The 19,723-nt window shown below is 38.6% G+C and overlaps 1 protein-coding gene across 1 annotated transcript in view; it reads left to right on the forward strand.

Moving 5' to 3' along the window:
- LOC133560491 (sorbin and SH3 domain-containing protein 2-like) overlaps positions 1 to 19,723 on the forward strand; it is a 177,816-nt gene that overhangs the window by 94,597 nt on the left and 63,496 nt on the right. The window contains 5 exon segments of the mRNA XM_061913067.1: positions 3,201 to 3,560; positions 11,787 to 11,913; positions 11,982 to 12,097; positions 12,099 to 12,158; positions 19,157 to 19,223. Coding sequence (XP_061769051.1) covers positions 3,201 to 3,560; positions 11,787 to 11,913; positions 11,982 to 12,097; positions 12,099 to 12,158; positions 19,157 to 19,223 — 730 coding nt within the window.

The raw sequence follows: 19,723 nt of genomic DNA on the forward strand, positions 1-19,723 counted from the left end.
AGACTATGTCTCTCGGCTGGCCTGGGAACGCCTCGGGATCCCCCGGGAAGAGCTAGACGAAGTGGCTGGAGATAGGGAAGTCTGGGCTTCCCTGCTTAGGCTGCTGCCCCCGCGACCCGACCTCGGATAAGCGGAAGATGATGGATGGATGGATGGATGAATGTTTAGGATAAACACGCTTACAGTAATTGATGTTAAAATGTTTTAATAATATTTTTTGATACAAACAAAACATTTTTGGTCCAGGAATGCAGGAACCTCTAAAGTTCCAAGCATTTTTTTTAATTGAGTAACTTACAGTTGATTTCTTTGAAGTAACAATATGAACATCAAGTGTAGAATAATAATGTATACTTTAATGTCTTTCCGCTTTTAAATTATGTGCTCTTTAAAGTTTCAAATGTTTTCACACATTTTCCCCTTTTTGTGTGCAGCGCTTCACAAACACAAGTTAGCTTACACCAAAAAATGTGTACATACAGTAACTACATGTTGTGTGTTGCTCTTTGTTGTTTCTTTCCAAGTCTTGATGCCGCCATTCAAGCAAGTTGACTAACTTTGATTTTTCTTCATGTGTGAGCAGCCCAATTTTATACATGAATGTGTACCTGTGTGAATGTCAGTGGAAAGTACACTAGTATGTGGACAAAAGTATCGGTCACATGTCCTTGGAGTCTGCTTATTAGCACCAAATGAGAGAAAATCTGTCATCTCTCTCACTTGTTTTAGAAAATAGGCACTGCTCTTTGTGACGTATTTGTCTTCAATCAATCGACAATCAATCAATGTTTACTTATACGGCCCTAAATTACGAGTGTCTCAAAGGGGTTCACAAAAAAAAAAAAAGAATAAACATTAGGCGTCGCTACACGTTTCAAATCAATGCCTTGAGCTTTATCCCTTAATTTGATCATTTTGTTTGTCTTCAAGCTACGGTAGCATACACTGTCCAAAAAAAAAATACCAGGATTTCACATTATTTTACAGTAAAATACTATAATGAAAATTTTCTGTGTCCTTCCAACAAATAACTGTAAAAAATTATGGTAAATTTTACAGTAAAGTACTGTGAATGTTACTGTTAAAATAATGCAATTGTTATGGAGTAATGAATAATGAAAATGTTTACAGTGGCTGTGAGTGCAATTTTAGCGGTGTAGCTCAGTTGGTAGAGCAGCCGTGCCAGCAACTTGAGGGTCCCAGGTTCGATCCCCGCTTCCACTATCCAAGTCACTGCCGTTGTGTCCTTGGGCAAGATACTTTACCCACCTCCTCCCGGTGCTACCCGCACTGGTTTAAATGTAACTTAGATATTGGGTTTAACTATGCAAAAGCGCTTTGAGTTACTATAGAAAAGCGCTATTTAAATATACCGTATTTTTCGCACTAAAAGTCGCAATTTTTTTTTTCAAAATTTGGCCAGGGGTGCGACTTATACTCAGGAGCGACTTATGTGTGAAATTATTAACACATTACACATTAAAATATCAAATAATATTATTTAGCTCATTTACGTAAGAGACTAGACCATGGGTGTCAAACTCTGGCCCGCCGTGTAATTTAATTTGGCCCTTGAGGCAATATCAAATTAACATTATAGCTGGCCCACCGTTATTACACAGCAGCGGTGCCGCTGTAACACCGCAATTTCTCACACTTGCCGATCCTCCCGAAGTTCAGTGCCCCTCCCGAAAATCTCCCGGGGCAAGCATTCTCCCGATTTCCACCCGGACAACAATATTGAGGGCGTGCCTTCAAGGCACTGCCTTTAGTAGTCTCTACAACCTGTCGTCACGTCCGCATTTCCTCCATACAAACAGCATGCAGGCCCACTCGCATAATATATGCGGCTATTACACACACATAAGTGAATGCAAAGCATACTTGGTCAACAGCCATACAGGTCACACTGAGGGTGACCGTATAAACAACTTTAACACTGTTACAAACATGCGCCACACTGTGAACTCACACCAAACAAGAATGACAAACACATTTCGGGAGAACATCCGCACTGTAACATATTATAAACACAACAGAACGAATACCCAGAACCCCTTGCAGCACTAACTCTTTCGGGACGCTACAATATATATTGATATTTACCTCAGAAGGCTGCAAATAGAAAAGAGGCATTCAATTTGTATTTAAATTTTATTTGATATGCCATTGATATTTTTTAATTATTATTATTATTATTATTTGAAACTCGATTTTGCATGTCACTATAAAGTTATATAAGCCTTGCTTGTTCATTGTTCAATGCAAAAGTTGTTTGGGTCCCTATTAAAAGGTTACTTTGTTCAGTTTTAAATTTTGGCCCACTCTGTATTTGAGTTTGACACCCCTGGACTAGACGTATAAGATTTCATGGGATTTATCGATTAGGAGTGACAGATTGTTTGGTAAACGTATAGCATGTTCTATATGTTATATGGTAGTAAGAGTGACTCTTACCATAATATGTTACGTTAACATAGGAGGCACCTTCTCAGTTGGTTATTTATGCGTCATATAACGTACACTTATTCAGCCTGTTGTTCACTATTCTTTATTTATTTTAAATTGCCTTTCAAATGTCTATTCTTGGTGTTTGGTTTTATCAAATACATTTCCCTAAAAAAATAGACTTACATCCCAGTGCGACTTATATATGTTTTTTCCCTTCTTTATTAAGCATTTTCGGCAGGTGCGACTTATACTCCGGAGCGACTTATAGAACAGGCATTCTCAAACTGTGGTGCGCCGAAGGAAATCACTAAGATAAATATTTAAACACAGTGTTACTGTTCAAGATGTGTAGTGTTAGAGTGGCCAAAATGCTAAATGTGTTTGTTAAATAAAACCTCTGCCTTCCTTTTAATGAATACTTAGGCCTAATATGTTACTGTATTTTACTGTTGGTCATTATGGTGGTACTTGGAGAGTCTTTTTCTGAGGTGGTTCGCAGCGAAAAAGTTCTGATGACCGCTGATTTAGAGGGATGTTTCACGTCGCCTCTTGTGTCCGTACATTGCATTGTCGGCCCTCCACTGAGCTTGGACTAACAGAGCCTTTTCCATCCACAGCATTGATTAACGAAGACGTGCTGCAGCCTCATGACGCTTCACCGCGTTACTTCCACACTCATCCTCTGTGACGGTGCTGCTAACGAGCAATAACGCCACTAAGCTCTCTCCTCTCCCTCCCTCCAACGCCAGGGGCCTTTCTCCCCTGACTCCGCAGCACGCCACTACCCCTTCCTCAGCCACAGCTCAGAATCCCTCGAGTACCTGTCAGGCCTAATGTCCAAGGCCCTGTCGCCCAGCCCGTACATTGCCAGCGGAGCCGACGCCGCCTCGGCCTCCGTCAGCGGCTGCGCGTCCCCCGTGACGGTGTCGGCTCTCAGCCACTACTCCTCCTCCACGGCGGGCCTGCTGGACGAGCTGCAGATTTTAAGCCTGGACTCGCCCGGCGATTCGCCCACGCCGTCGCCCACCCTCAGCCATGTCTCCGCTGCTGTTGCTGCCGCTGGCCTCGATGATGCGCTAACAGCCGCCGCAACAGCCACTGTCACTAACGTAATTATCCCAGCAAGTCACCGCTGTAACACACACTTATGCCAAAACTGACGTTCGGACGTTCACCGAAAAATCTGCGGCTAACCGATCTTTCTTAGCCACCTGCCTGATTCCAGAGTTTAACCCCCCACTCTGTCATTTCACGCCTCTGCACTTTCTTGCTGAGCTTCTTTGTGTTCTCTCGCTTTTTTAATGAACTCCCAACACTCTTCCAATACTCCCTTAGTTGCATTTCAGTGCTATCAAGTGTGCAGCGTCATATAGCATTGTGCTGCAGCTAAGAAGCAAACCCGTTTTTTCACAACTTCAAAGGCCTGCAGATCATGCTAACTCATTGGCACGGTCTCACAGCCGTGCAGTAAGGGCAAACTTCAATAGACTTGACATTCACATGCAGTTACACAATGTGTATTATTAGGGGTGAACCAAAATATCAGTTCACATCCAAATCATGATTGTTATTAATCTCGACTTGAAATCCATTCAAAATTTTAAATAAATCAATTTGAAAAATAATTAATTAAAAAAATAATATATATTTCAATTTTGTATTATTTATTTTTCAAAAAAAAAAAAAAATATATATATATATATATATATGTGTTTTATAAATATATATATATTTATATATATATATATATGTGTTTTTTAAATATATATATATATATATATATACATGTATATTTGAATATATATGTATGTATGTGTGTGTGTATATATATATATACATACATATACGTACTTATGTATATATGTATGTATACATACATATAGATGTATAATTTGTACACACATACATACATATGTATGTATATATTCATATGTATGTATGTATATGTATATATTCGTATGCATGTATGTATATGTATACATATGTATGTATATATTCGTATGTATGTATGTATATGTAAACATATGTATGTATATATACATATGTATGTATATGTATATATACATATGTATGTATATGTATAAATACGTATGTATGTATGTATATATACGTATGTATGTATGTATACGTATGTATGTATATATACATATGTATGTATATGTATAAATACGTATGTATGTATGTATATATACGTATGTATGTATGTATACGTATGTATGTATGTATATATACGTATGTATGTATATGTGTGTATACGTATGTATGTATATGTATATATACATATAGGTACATATGTATATATATACATATGTATATATGTATATATACATATGTATATATGTATATATACATATGTATGTATATATGTATATATACATATGTATGTATATATGCATATATACATATGTATGTATATATGCATCTATACATATGTATGTATAGATGCATATATACATATGTAGATATACATATGTATATATACATATGTATGTATATATACACATGTATGTATATATGCATATATACATATGTATATATACATATGTATGTATATATACATATGTATGTATATATATATGTGTATATACGTATGCATGTAAATATATGTACATATACATATATATGTATGTATATATATATATATTTATATATATATATATATATATATATATATATATGTGTGTGTGTGTGTATATGTATATATACATATTTATGCATATATTTACATATGTATGTATATATGCATATGTATATATATGAGGGCTGGGCAACGATTAAAAATTTTAATCGAAGTTAATCGCACTATTTCTCTGATTAATCGCGATTAACTGCATTGTATACGCAAAGCCCAATAATGAATTCAAAAGTAGTGTGTAGTGCACCTTTATTGGAATATTCTCCCACATGAACAAAAGCGCCAAAACATTTGTTGTGCAAACACAATTTAAATCAGTCCTTGTTAAACAGTAGCAGTTAAATAGCATATTTTATGAAAATCAACTCAAAAAATGTAAATACAAACATTTAAGCTTATTTCCACTGCCAGGGTATTTAAGTTATCCTGTTTGTTATGGAAAATAAATATAATTTACATACAAATCTCTGAGCCACAATCATAACATCTGAACAGGCAATTTCTGAGGTAACAGCAGAAATCTTTTTTTATCAGGGATCTTATGTTTAAAAAAAACCTATATTATAGGTAGTGGGCTGTTTTAGGGAATTTTTGATCAAATTATCCGTAGTCGCAATATTAATAATGTTGTGTTTATTCTGCGTAGTGCACTTAAAATAATTATGACCATATCTAGGAATTGCTATGATGGGAATTTTCCGATTGTTTGCTTGGTGCTTTGATAAACTGAATGCATCATATACATCAATCAATCAATCAATCAATCAATGTTTACTTATATAGCCCTAAATCACTAGTGTCTCAAAGGGCTGCACAAACCACTACGACATCCTCGGTAGGCCCACACAAGGGCAAGGAAAACTCACACCCAGTGGGACATCGGTGACAATAATGACCTTGTGGGACGTCGGTGACAATGATGACTATGAGAACCTTGGATAGGAGGAAAGCAATGGATGTTGAGCGGGTCTAACATAATACTGTGAAAGTTCAATCCATAATGGATCCAACACAGTCGCGAGAGTCCAGTCCAAAGCGGATCCAACACAGCAGCGAGAGTCCCGTTCACAGCGGAGCCAGCAGGAAACCATCCCAAGCGGAGGCGGATCAGCAGCGCAGAGATGTCCCCAGCCGATACACAGGCAAGCAGTATATGGCCACCGGATCGGACCGGACCCCCTCCACAAGGGAGAGTGGGACATAGGAGAAAAAGAAAAGAAACGGCAGATCAACTGGTCTAAAAAGGGAGTCTATTTAAAGGCTAGAGTATACAAATGAGTTTTAAGGTGAGACTTTAATGCTTCTACTGTGGTAGCATCTCTGGAGGGCATTCCAGAGTACTGGAGCCCGAAATGAAAACGCTCTATAGTCCGCAGACTCTTTTTGGGCTTTGGGAATCACTAATAAGGCGGAGTCCTTTGAACGCAGATTTCTTGCCGGGACATATGGTACAATACAATCGGCAAGATAGGATGGAGTTAGACCGTGTAGTATTTTATACGTAAGTAGTAAAACCTTAAAGTCACATCTTAAGTGCACAGGAAGCCAGTGCAGGTGAGCCAGTACAGGCGTAATGTGATCAAACTTTCTTGTTCTTGTCAAAAGTCTAGTAGCCGCATTTTGTACCAACTGTAATCTTTTAATGCTAGACATGGGGAGACCCGAAAATAATACGTTACAGTAGTCGAGGCGAGACGTAACAAACGCATGGATAATGATCTCAGCGTCTTTAGTGGACAGAATGGAGCGAATTTTAGCGATATTACGGAGATGAAAGAAGGCCGTTTTAGTAACGCTTTTAATGTGTGCCTCAAAGGAGAGAGTTGGGTCGAAGATAACACCCAGATTCTTTACCGTGTCGCCTTGTTTAATTGTTTGGTTGTGAAATGTTAGAGTTGTATTATTAAATAGAGGTCAGTGTCTAGCAGGACCGATAATCAGCATTTCCGTTTTTTTGGCGTTGAGTTGCAAAAAGTTAGCGGACATCCATTGTTTAATTTCTTTAAGACACGCCTCCAGCTGACTACAATCCGGCGTGTTGGTCAGCTTTAGGGGCATGTAGAGTTGGGTGTCATCAGCATAACAGTGAAAGCTAACACCGTATTTGCGTATGATGTCACCTAGCGGCAGCATGTAGATGCTGAAGAGTGCAGGGCCAAGGACCGAACCCTGGGGAACTCCACACGTTACCTTGACGTAGTCCGAGGTCACATGGTTATGGGAGACACACTGCATCCTATCAGTAAGATAAGAGTTAAACCAAGACAGGGCTAAGTCTGACATACCAATTCGTGTTTTGATACGTTTTAATAAAATATTATGATCGACGGTATCGAAAGCAGTGCTAAGATCGAGGAGCAGCAACATAGATGACGCATCAGAATCCATCGTTAGCAATAGATCATTAGTCATTTTTGCGAGGGCTGTCTCCGTTGAGTGATTTGCCCTGAAACCGGATTGAAAGGCTTCACATAGATTGTCAGACGCTAAGTGTTCATTTAACTGCTCCGCAACAATTTTTTCGAGGATTTTTGAAATAAAGGGAAGGTGAGACACCGGTCGTTAGTTTACCATGAGGTCAGGATCGAGGTTAGGTCTTTTAAGAAGAGGATGAATAACCGCTTTTTTGAATGCTAGGGGAACAGTGCCCGAGGAAAGTGATACGTTTATAATATTTAGCACTGATGGACCTAATAATACAAAGAGCTCCTTGATCAGTTTCCCAGGAATAGGGTCAAGTAAACATGTTGTTTGTTTTATTCCATTTACACGTTGTAACAATTCCTCTAATGTTATTTCCTCAAAACGAGAGAAACTATTTTGGAGGGCAGTATCCGCCGTATATACCATCGTGTCAGTGTTAATAGAACCCAGTTGAAGCTGGGACGCATTGTCTTTAATCTCCTTTCTAATGACTTCAATTTTCTTACTAAAGAATTGCATAAAGTCAACAGCTGAGTCTTGGAGCTAATGGAAGGAGTCCCTTGTTGGGTTAGCGATGCTACCGTACTAAACAAAAATTTAGGATAGTTTTTATTACAATGGATGAGATTTGAGTAATATTTAGTTTTAGCTAAGGTAAGCATGCGTTTATAAGTTATTAAACCATATTGTGATGTTATGAGCCAGGGAATAAAAGAACTACCCTACCCAGCATGCAACAGGAGTGACGAGCATGCGCGGTAGCCCGGTATAGGTTGTGTCGCCATGACGGCATCTTGTATGTTGTGATATGCACGCTCTGAAAGCAAACGTTAAGAACTCAGCCAACACTCCTCGTCTGCATTATTGATAAATAGACAGACAACACATATACTCCGCTGCTTCACAGGCCGCTGGATGTAGCCAACAAAGTATTCCCATGCTAGCTAGCCGGTCTAGCAAGCACGCGTCATTCAGTCCAAAACGGCCCGATCTATCCACATCCAGAATTGTCTGGCGGTCGTAAGTGATCCCGGAGTGACCACGCTGTAAGCCAGCCATGAAATTTGCAGAATTGTCCGGTATTTTGGCCAAATGTTCCATCTTTAGCAAGAGCCCCTCGACGCCGGGCGACGCAATCTTGTTAGGAAAAGGCGTTAACAAAATAAAAGCATGTAAACAACATACGCAAATTTGCGATAAAATTATTGTCGGCGTTAATAGATTGATGAGTTAACTCATAATTAGCGCATTAATTTGCCCACCCCTAATATATACATATGTATATGTATATATACGTATGTATATATGTATATATACGTATGTATGTATATGTATATATACATATGTATGTATATGTATATATAAGTATGTATGTATATATACATATGTATGTATATATGTATATATGTATGTATATATGTATGTATGTATATATGTATATATACATATGTATGTATATATGTATATATACGTATGTATGTATATATGTATATATACGTATGTATGTATATATGTATATATACGTATGTATGGATGTATATATACGTATGTATGGATGTATATGTATATATACGTATGTATGGATGTATATGTATATATACGTATGTATGGATGTATATGTATATATACTTATGTATGTATGTATGTATGTATATGTATATATGTATGTATGTATATATACATATGTATGGATGTATATGTATATATGCTTATGTATGTATATATATATGTATGTATATATACACATATATGTATATAGATACATATGTATGTATATATATGTATGTATATATATATATGTATGTATATATATGTATATATGTATATATACATATGTATGTATATATATGTATATATACATATGTATGTGTATATATGTATATATACACATATGTATGTATATATGCGTACGTATGTATGTATGTATATATACATATGTATGTATGTATATATACGTCCGTATGTATGTATGTATATATATATACATATGTATGTATGTATATATACGTATGTATGTATATATACGTATGTATGTATATATACGTATGTATGTATATATACGTATGTATGTATATATACGTATGTATGTATATATACGTATTTATGTATGTATATATATACATATGGATGTATGTATGTATACATATCTATGTATGTATATGTATATACATATGTATGTATATGTATATATACATATGTATGTATATGTATATATACATATGTATGTACATGCATATATACATATGTTTGTATATGTATATATACATATGTATGTATGTATATATATGTATGTATATATACGTATGTATGTATATATACGTATTTATGTGTGTATATATACGTATTTATGTATGTATATATACATATGTATGTATGTATACATATGTATGTATGTATATATACATATGTATGTATGTATATATACATATGTATGTATATGTATATATACATATGTTTGTATATGTATATATACATATGTTTGTATATGTATATATACATATGTATGTATATATGCATATGTATGTATGTGTATGCATATATATGTATGTGTATGCATATATACATATGTATGTGTATGTATATATACATATGTATGTGTATGTATATATACATATGTATGTGTATGTATATATATGTATGTATATATATATATATGTATGTATGTGTATGTATATATACATATCTATGTATGTGTATGTATATATACATATGTATGTATGTGTATGTATATATACATATGTATGTATGTGTATGTATATATACATATGTATGTATGTGTATGTATATGTGTATATATACATATGTATATATATATATATATGTGTATATGTATATATGTATATATGTATATATATATATGTATATATGTATATATGTATATATATATATATATATATATATATATATGTATATATATATATATATATATATATATATGTATATATGTATATGTATATATATATATATATATATATATATATATATATATATATATATACATACAGTACAGGCCAGAAGCTTGGACACAACTTCTCATTCAACGTGTTCTTTATTTCCATGACTATTTACATTGTAGATTGTCACTGAATTTGTCAAAACAATGAATGAACACATGTGGAGTTATGTACTGAACAAAAAAGGTGAAATAACTGAAAACATGTTTTGTATTTTAGTTTCTTTAAAATAGCCACACTTTGCTCTGATTACTGCATTGCACACTCTTGGCATTCTCGATGAGCTTCAAGAGGTAGTTCCCTGAAATGGTTTTCACTTCACAGCTGTGCTTGATTTTTTTTTTTTTTCCATGTCACAAACGTCTCCATCTGTGTACTTACTACTTCTACCGGGTAGAACAGGGAGACTGTTGTTTAGATTGAGCACTGCTGCCATCTAGCTGCAAGCTTGTGTATCGTTCTAACATGAATACTAGAGTATAGCCACAATTAATGGACATCTTCCCTGCTGCTTGCGACCAAACCCAGTGGGCCTCGGCCCATTTTTTGTGAAACACTGATGTGGCGTTCGTACCCATTAATGGCCTCCTCCCAAATGAAATGCATGGTACTCTCTGCAGTTGAGTGCCAACGCAAGGCTACCATCATGATTGACACCTGCCGCCTTCATTTAGTGTTACTTATTTGCAGGGTCTTACAACAGCAGACATGAATAGACCTACAGTGGGTAAGGTTGTGTTTTTGCCTCATTCCTGTGAGAATCCTGCGTGTGACTGAAGCATTAAGGAGCAGGACTATCCAGGGCTAACTCCAGTGTGTTCAAACAACCATTTCTTTCTCTTTCGGACTTATCAGGTCTTAAATGCATCTTTCAAGCAGTTAAGTGAGGGATGTGGCGAAAACTAACCCAGGCAGACTGTGAACGTGGAAGTATGGATTGGTACTCTCTGCAGTTGAGTACCAGAGCAAGGCTGTCACCCTTTAGTGAGCGAATGATTGACAGCCTCTGTCCTCATTCGCAATGAACAGCATTAGGATCCTTTACTGTTTTTTTCTACTTTTTGTTGCCCCTCTCGTTATCAAACTTCCTGTTTTGTTGTTTAAAATAACGTGTCAATGTCTCCTGTTGGATGGAAGAGTTTTCCCTTTTGTGTGACTGATTAGTGGTAACCGAACTAATGAAACTGTGTTTACTGTTTTGAAGTGTCCCTCTCTAACTGTCCTCACGTGCAGATTCTCACCTGATTAATCATGAGATTTACTCAAGAACCACATTGTGTCATTTTTGTCTTCCTGATTGTGTTTCCGGCTCACTCCCTCAGGGCCAGGTGCTGTCCCACGCCATGAACGGAGGCACCGGTCACGCCCAGAGACCCCTCTCCCCGCCGTCTTACCCGCCTCCGCCCGCCTCACTCCGCACGGGCCCCCTGAGACCGAGTCGAAGCTCAGGTGAGCTCACTTAGCGTGAAAACGATTGAACCTGGTAACCTGAGGACTCCTCTCTTGTTGGCTTTTAGAAGGCAGCGAGTCGTTCACCCGAGAGTCGATGGTGCCGGGCCTCACCAGCGTCAGCCACACCGTGCCCCTCGCCCGCTTCTCGGAGGAAGAGAAGAAAGTGTCCGTCATCAAAGCCCACCCATTATGAAGGCATCGGACCCGTGGATGAGTCCGGCATCCCTATCGCCATCCGCACGGTGAGTTTCACACGCCAGGACAGCTCGTTATGTAAAAGTTCAGTTAAAGCAGGGGTGTCCAAACTAACGCGGCCCACCGGCATCTTAAATTTGGCCCACTAGACAGCACGAGTCCAATAAGGACTGCACAAGTGATTTAATTGAATATACAAATAGTCAGTGGTCTGATAGCTACTGTCTAGCGGCCAACAAAAGTAACTCAAGTCAGTGGCCATTAATTGTACATTGATGTGAATTTGTGCACAGCATTTATCTATATGACTCAATCCAAACAACCTTCCCTAGTCATTGTGCAGAAGAAAAAAAATCAACCAGCACTAATATTCAACAAACATATCACACAGAACACATCCTGCTCATTGAAATGTGTGGATATTATTAAAAAAAACGTCCAATAAGCAGTAAAAAAAACAAAAAACTACACCCATCCATTGAAAGGGATGATGGGAAAACTTTAAAAACTCTCTCCACACCTCTCCATGTTTGGCGCATTTTAGCAACTTAATATTTCTGATTTGAAAAATGTATAAAGAGGTAGTCCATGGAAGTAAACAAGGTAGGAGTTGAATTTTCAGATAATCTTAATAACCATCCATCCATTTTCTACCGCTTATTCCCTTTTGGGGTCGCGGGGGGCGCTGGCGCCTATCTCAGCTACAATCGGGCGGAAGGCGGGGTACACCCTGGACAAGTCGCCCCCTCATCGCAGGGCCAACCCAGATAGACAGACCGCATTCACACTCACATTCACACACTAGGGCCAATTTAGTGTTGCCAATCAACCTATCCTCTTAATAACCAGTTATGATAATTCTCAATTATGTATCCATCTATTTCCTACCGCTTGTCCCTTTTGGGATCACGGGGGTTGCTGGAGCCTATCCATTATTTTATAATTCAATGTAATTTTATATATATATATATATATGTGTGTGTGTGTGCCTACCGAGGATGTCGTAGTGGTTTGTGCAGCCCTTTGAGACACTAGTGATTTAGGGCTATATAAATAAACATTGATTGATTTATATATATATATATATATATATATATATATATATATATATATATATATATATATATATATATATATATATACACACACACATATATATATAGTTACTTTGCTTGCTTTTAAGTATTGTTTTAAGCCCAATGTGGTACCCCAGTTAAAAAGTTTGGACACTCCTAAGTTAAAGGGTCCTATGTAGGAGGAATAATTAGCATATTTAATCTCACCTCCTCTCCATGTCTCAGCAATTAGTTCTGTGCTATAGGTGATTAAGCAAATTACTCTAATAGCTAATAAGTCATCTCATTAATTTATTTATTTTTAGTGTTGTCAAATGATTACAGTGAATTCTGGGCTACAGAGCCACCGGTAAAAAAAAAAGCCGCACCCACCAAATTTTTGATTAAATATTTTTACATATTAGTCGCACCACAGATACCTACCGGTGCGAAAGATTTTGTAAAAATTTCACATACCTTAAATGTCTCCAAAAGGCGCCTTACACACAACAGAAAAATGGCTGATCCAACAAAACAGAAGTCAATGTCATGGTGCTACTGAGGCTAGCTCTACAACCAGCTAAACAGATTCAATAACTCCACGGTTATGTTTCAGTGAATTTGTGAACCTGAAGAAATACAAAAAGAATGCCATTGTAAGTTAACAATACTAACACAGACACTTAAACACGTTAGCATATTAGCTAATGCTAACTACACTAGATAAATTACGTTACGATAGCACGTACGAATATGCATGAAAACAGTCCTACAGACATCACACATGGGACAGTTTCATAAGAACAGTTTGTTTTAGTTACATTGTAAAACGCTATAGACAAATACAGCATTAGACGAGACAGGATATACTTCTGGTTCCAGGCGCAAAACAGGACGTACATTTTCAACCAGAAGCACCTGCCGTGAGCAAACCCGTCCAAAAGTTGGGGCTTTAGTAAAAACAATAACACATTTTTTTCAAGTTTGTCTGTGTTTCATTTGTTGACTACAAAACATTATGGTCGTTAGCGAAGAGAAAACCATAAATTAGCTGCACCGTATTATAAAGCGTAGTAACAAATTGGGAAAATACAGTAAAGTTTTATAATCAGATTAAACAGAGTCAATTACTTCTCACTTAACCTGGATTGACCTGGCCACTAACTGATATAGGATATCAGCGGACAAACAAGTCAATCAATCAATCAATGTTTATTTATATAACCCCAAATCACAAATGTCTCAAAGGACTGCACAAATCATTACGACTACAACATCCTCGGAAGAACCCACAAAAGGGCAAGGAAAACTCACACCCAGTGGGCAGGGAGAATTCACATGCAGTGGGACGCCAGTGACAATGCTGACTATGAGAAACCTTGGAGAGGACCTCAGATGTGGGCAACCCCCCCCCCTCTAGGGGACCGAAAGCAATGGATGTCGAGCGGGGCTAACATGATACTGTGAAAGTTCAATCCATAGTGGCTCCAACACAGCCGCGAGAGTTCAGTTCAAGCGGATCCAAGACAGCAGCGAGAGTCCCGTCCACAGGAGACCATCTCAAGCGGAGGCGGATCAGCAGCGTAGAGATGTCCCCAACCGATACAGGCGAGCGGTCCATCCTGGGTCCCGACGAGCGGTCCATCCTGGGTCTCGACTCTGGACAGCCAGTACTTCATCCATGGTCATCGGACCGGACCCCCTCCACAAGGGAGGGGGGGGACATAGGAGAAAGAAAAGAAGCGGCAGATCAACTGGTCTAAAAAGGAGGTCTATTTAAAGGCTAGAGTATACGGATGAGTTTTAAGGTGAGACTTAAATGCTTCTACGTAACGGATAATATCGGCTTGCATCAAAAATATCCGATATAAGCAGTCCTGCAGCATGTTTACTTGTGTAAATCTCAGACAGTTACCATCTAAATGTCCTCCATTAAACACACAAGGTTAGACTTTACTTCTATTCAGTCAAGTCATTTGCAAAAGGTAAACATGGTAGGCTATAGGCTCCTAGGAGGTAGCAGATACACTACAGCTAAGCAAACAATAGCACACATGCTAGAGATACGCAGCAAGTGTCCTTCGTTGAACAATATTGCAGTCTAAAGCAGCACTATTTTCAATACAAACAAGTTTCAAATAAGTATAGTTGCATATTTCTCCAAGGTAAGACGTGTTTTAGAAAGTATCCAGTCACAAACGTGCCCCTATCATGAATTGTTCTGGCAAAAAAAACCGCATAAGTCCATTCCAGATGGTTAATAATAAATAGGATAGTGTTTTTCATACATACCATTGTTCTCCGTTTGATTACCGTACTTGCACTTGATAAAACCTTTTCTCACATTCCACAGTACAAAATAATAGAAGAATGTATGAATCCTGCTGATGTCGGTATAAGCCACTACTCAAGGCTCCGATATCGATATTTTGAAAAATACTACCGTATTTTTCAGACTATAAGTCGCAGTCTTTTCCACAATCCAGCGGCCAAACCAAAAAAAAATGTTTCATGCACCTGGGGATAGGTTGATTGGCAACACTAAATTGGCCGTAGTGTGTGAATGTGAGTGTGAATGTTGTCTGTCTATCTGTGTTGGTCCTGCGATGAGGTGGCGACTTGTCCAGGGTGTACCCCGCCTTCCGCCCGATTGTAGCTGAGATAGGCGCCAGCGCCCCCCGCGATCCCGAAAGGGAATAAGCGGTAGAAAATGGATGGATGGATGGATAGTTTGGCCAAGTCTCACCCCCGGCCAAACTACAAAAAAAAACGCGACTTATAGTCCGAAAAATACGGTACTTCAAACAAGTTCTGTACCGCTCGCAAAGTTTTGAAAAAAAAAATTTTTTTCAATGACAACAAGCCCAGAATGCATGGTGTTCTGTGGGAAGAAATGGTTTAAAAAAAAAAAAACAAGTTACAGTAACTTTTTTTTCAAGAGACGCGTAAAAATAGAGTTTTAGGAGCAGCGAGGACATACTGTAAGAAGCTGGGTGAAAGTGAAAAAAGAGTCCAGTAGAAGAGCAGATGCGCCTTATTGTGAGCAGACAAACATTTTTGCGGCCTCTCTATTTGGTAACCGTGGAGAGTGAAGTGGTAATTGTCGTCCCCCCCACCCCTCCTCCCACCACCACCAACCCACTCTCTCTTTTTGGCCTGGCTGAGTCGCTACTAACCGGGCCAACACTCACCCTCTCCTCTATGGAGCCTCTTTTCTGAGCCCAGGCCAAACACAGTGTTTAGTGCCACCGAATAAAGAGAGGATTAACTGCTAGTGGCTCTTAGATCTATAATGAGTACACAAAGGCGCGCATACCACACTCGCTGATGTGGTTTTTAAATGTCAGCGTTGCTAATGTAGACACACACCTGCAGATGTTTCTTTGTGTCATGTTGGTACGGTCATACATCGCACACAATCATTGTGCGCTGGGTGGTACAATACCCTTATTTATACTCTTAATGCAACAACAATCAAGCCTTTTTAACAGTAATAGTAGCCAAGTCTCACCCCCGGCCAAACTTGCAGTGTGTCTCCCATAACAATGTGACCTCGGACTACGTTAAGGTAACGTGTGGAGTTCCCCAGGGTTCGGTCCTTGGCCCTGCACTCTTCAGCATCTACATGCTACCGCTAGGTGACATCATACGCAAATACGGTGTTAGCTTTCACTGTTATGCTGATGACACCCATCTCTACATGCCCCTAAAGCTGACCAACATGCCGGATTGTAGTCAGCTGGAGGCGTGTCTTAATGAAATTAAACAATGGATGTCCGCTAACTTTTTGCAACTCAACGCCAAAAAAACGGAAATGCTGATTATCGGTCCTGCTAGACACCGAACTCTATTTAATAATACAACTCTAACATTTGACAACCAAACAATTAAACAAGGCGACACGGTAAAGAATCTGGGTATTATCTTCGACCCAACTCTCTCCTTTGAGGCACACATTAAAAGCGTTACTAAAACGGCCTTCTTTCATCTCCGCAATATCGCTAAAATTCGCTCCATTCTGTCCACTAAAGACGCTGAGATCATTATCCATGCGTTTGTTACGTCCCGCCTCGATTACTGTAACGTATTATTTTCGGGTCTCCCCATGTCTAGCATTAAAAGATTACAGTTGGTACAAAATGCGGCTGCTAGACTTTTGACAAGAACAAGAAAGTTTGATCACATTACGCCTGTACTGGCTCACCTGCACTGGCTTCCTGTGCACTTAAGATGTGACTTTAAGGTTTTACTACTTACGTATAAAATACTACACGGTCTAGCTCCATCCTATCTTGCCGATTGTATTGTACCATATGTCCCGGCAAGAAATCTGCGTTCAAAGGACTCCGGCTTATTAGTGATCCCCAAAGCCCAAAAAAAGTCTGCGGGCTGCAGAGCTTTTTCATTTCGGGCTCCAGTACTCTGGAATGCCCTCCCGGTAACAGTTCGAGATGCTACCTCAGTAGAAGCATTTAAGTCTCACCTTAAAACTCATTTGTATACTCTAGCCTTTAAATAGACTCCCTTTTTAGACCAGTTGATCTGCCGTTTCTTTTCTTTTTCTTCTATGTCCCACTCTCCTTTGTGGAGGGAGTCCGGTCCGATCCGGTGGCCATGTACTGCTCGCCTGTGTATCGGCTGGGGACATCTCTGCGCTGCTGATCAACCTCCGCTTGGGATGGTTTCCTGCTGGCTCCGCTGTGAACGGGACTCTCGCTGCTGTGTTGGATCCGCTTTGGACTGGACTCTCGCGACTGTGTTGGATCCATTATGGATTGATCTTTCACAGTATCATGTTCTCATATGTTCTCATAGTCATCAGTATCATCAGTATCACAGTATCATGTTCTCATAGTCATCATTGTCACCGACGTCCCACTGGGTCATTATTGTCACCGATGTCCCACTGGGTGTGAGTTTTCCTTGCCCGAGGATGTCGTAGTGGTTTGTGCAGCCCTTTGAGACACTAGTGATTTAGGGCTATATAAGTAAACATTGATTGATTGATTGAATAGTAGTAACAGTAAGAGTCAGTTACAGGGTCAAGCTGTGACCATCTTAAAACTTTGAAATAGCTGTACAGGAAGTGTTCCGAGTCACATTTTTTGTCAAACCTGAATAAATATTGCTATGCATCATGCAGAACGGCAGTTTAAACTCAGTCAAATTCTAAATTGCATAACTTCAAGTGCATTCAACTAATGACGTTTAACTTTATATTCATATTTTCTCTATTTATTTGTCAATCCAAGTTGACATACACGCATTATTTTGTTTAAACCAATTTAAAAAGCGTTCGTACAAATAATTAGGGGAGCTGATTTTTTTTTTTTTTTTACATCTTAATCCCTATTGTTTTTAATCCAATTTTATATAAATTCTTAATTTTGAAGTTGTTTTTTTTTCAAGAATCCATATTTAAAGGAGCACTGCATTATTATTTTTACTGAATTTTTTATTATTTTATATAAAATATCTTGAAATTTTTAAGGTTTTGCGATCAATCAGAACCATTATGCAGATAAAATGCACTAAACATGGATAAGTTTTGCAATTTTTCCATCATGCATTGTAATGGATTTAAATGGGTATAATCTGGAATTTGTTATGGTGATTAGACATTTTTTTTGTAACATCCACATAGCTCAGTGAGCAGGTTGTTATGTGTTGACGTTTTGTGTTGGTCACATTTTTTTGTTTGCCATGACTAAGGTAGGTTGTTTGAATTGGGTCATATAAGTGGATGTGGTGCTGTGTTTGCTTCAAATAATTCAAAAATAATTCATGGTCATTGACCTGAATTACTCACAAATCTGCAGCAATCAGATTGTCGAAAATAATTTGAAAACACCCTGCCAGATTCCTTAATAAACTCAGGAGGTCTCGCGAGCCAAACTGACACATCTGTCATAAACAGTCTCTAAGGACAAATGTTATGGTGTTTTAAAAGTCGCATTCATAGCACATGACGTATTTCTCTCTCCACACAGACGGTGGATAGACCCAAGGACTGGTACAAGACCATGTTCAAGCAGATCCACAAGGTGCACAAAGCAGGTATGCGTAACATGGCCTCCTGCAGGACACTTAAGCTATATACCTCCTTTCATTGTGTCCCCTTCTCATTCCTTGTTCTCGTTAACGCTGACCCGACGAGACCCCTGAGCCAGAACTCATTAGGCCGTGAAAAAGGAGCAGGAACGGCGAGCACTCGCTAATAAAGACACAACCCACCCTGGGAAATGTGCTCCAATTTAGACGGCGAAAGTCCGTAAAAGGCTCGTTTGTTCCCGATCGCTCAGGCTCTCTGTCTGTTGCAATCAACAAGCAAATACCGACAACAACTCTTGCGTAATTGTGCGCCTAATAATCCCAATGACTAGCCACGTCGCTGAGTGGCAGGCAAAGACGCCTCAACGGGGGTGCAGCAGACCTCCAGACAGGCAACTCTAAAAGGTCCTTTTGTTGCCGGAGCTGAAAGTAAAAGTCACCATGTTTGTTTTGAATGTTGATACCAAAGAAATACATATGTCAGAAATAACAATCCTGTAGAGCAG

The sequence above is a fragment of the Nerophis ophidion genome, linkage group LG01 (genome assembly GCF_033978795.1).
Source record: "Nerophis ophidion isolate RoL-2023_Sa linkage group LG01, RoL_Noph_v1.0, whole genome shotgun sequence".
Lineage (NCBI taxonomy): Eukaryota > Metazoa > Chordata > Actinopteri > Syngnathiformes > Syngnathidae > Nerophis > Nerophis ophidion.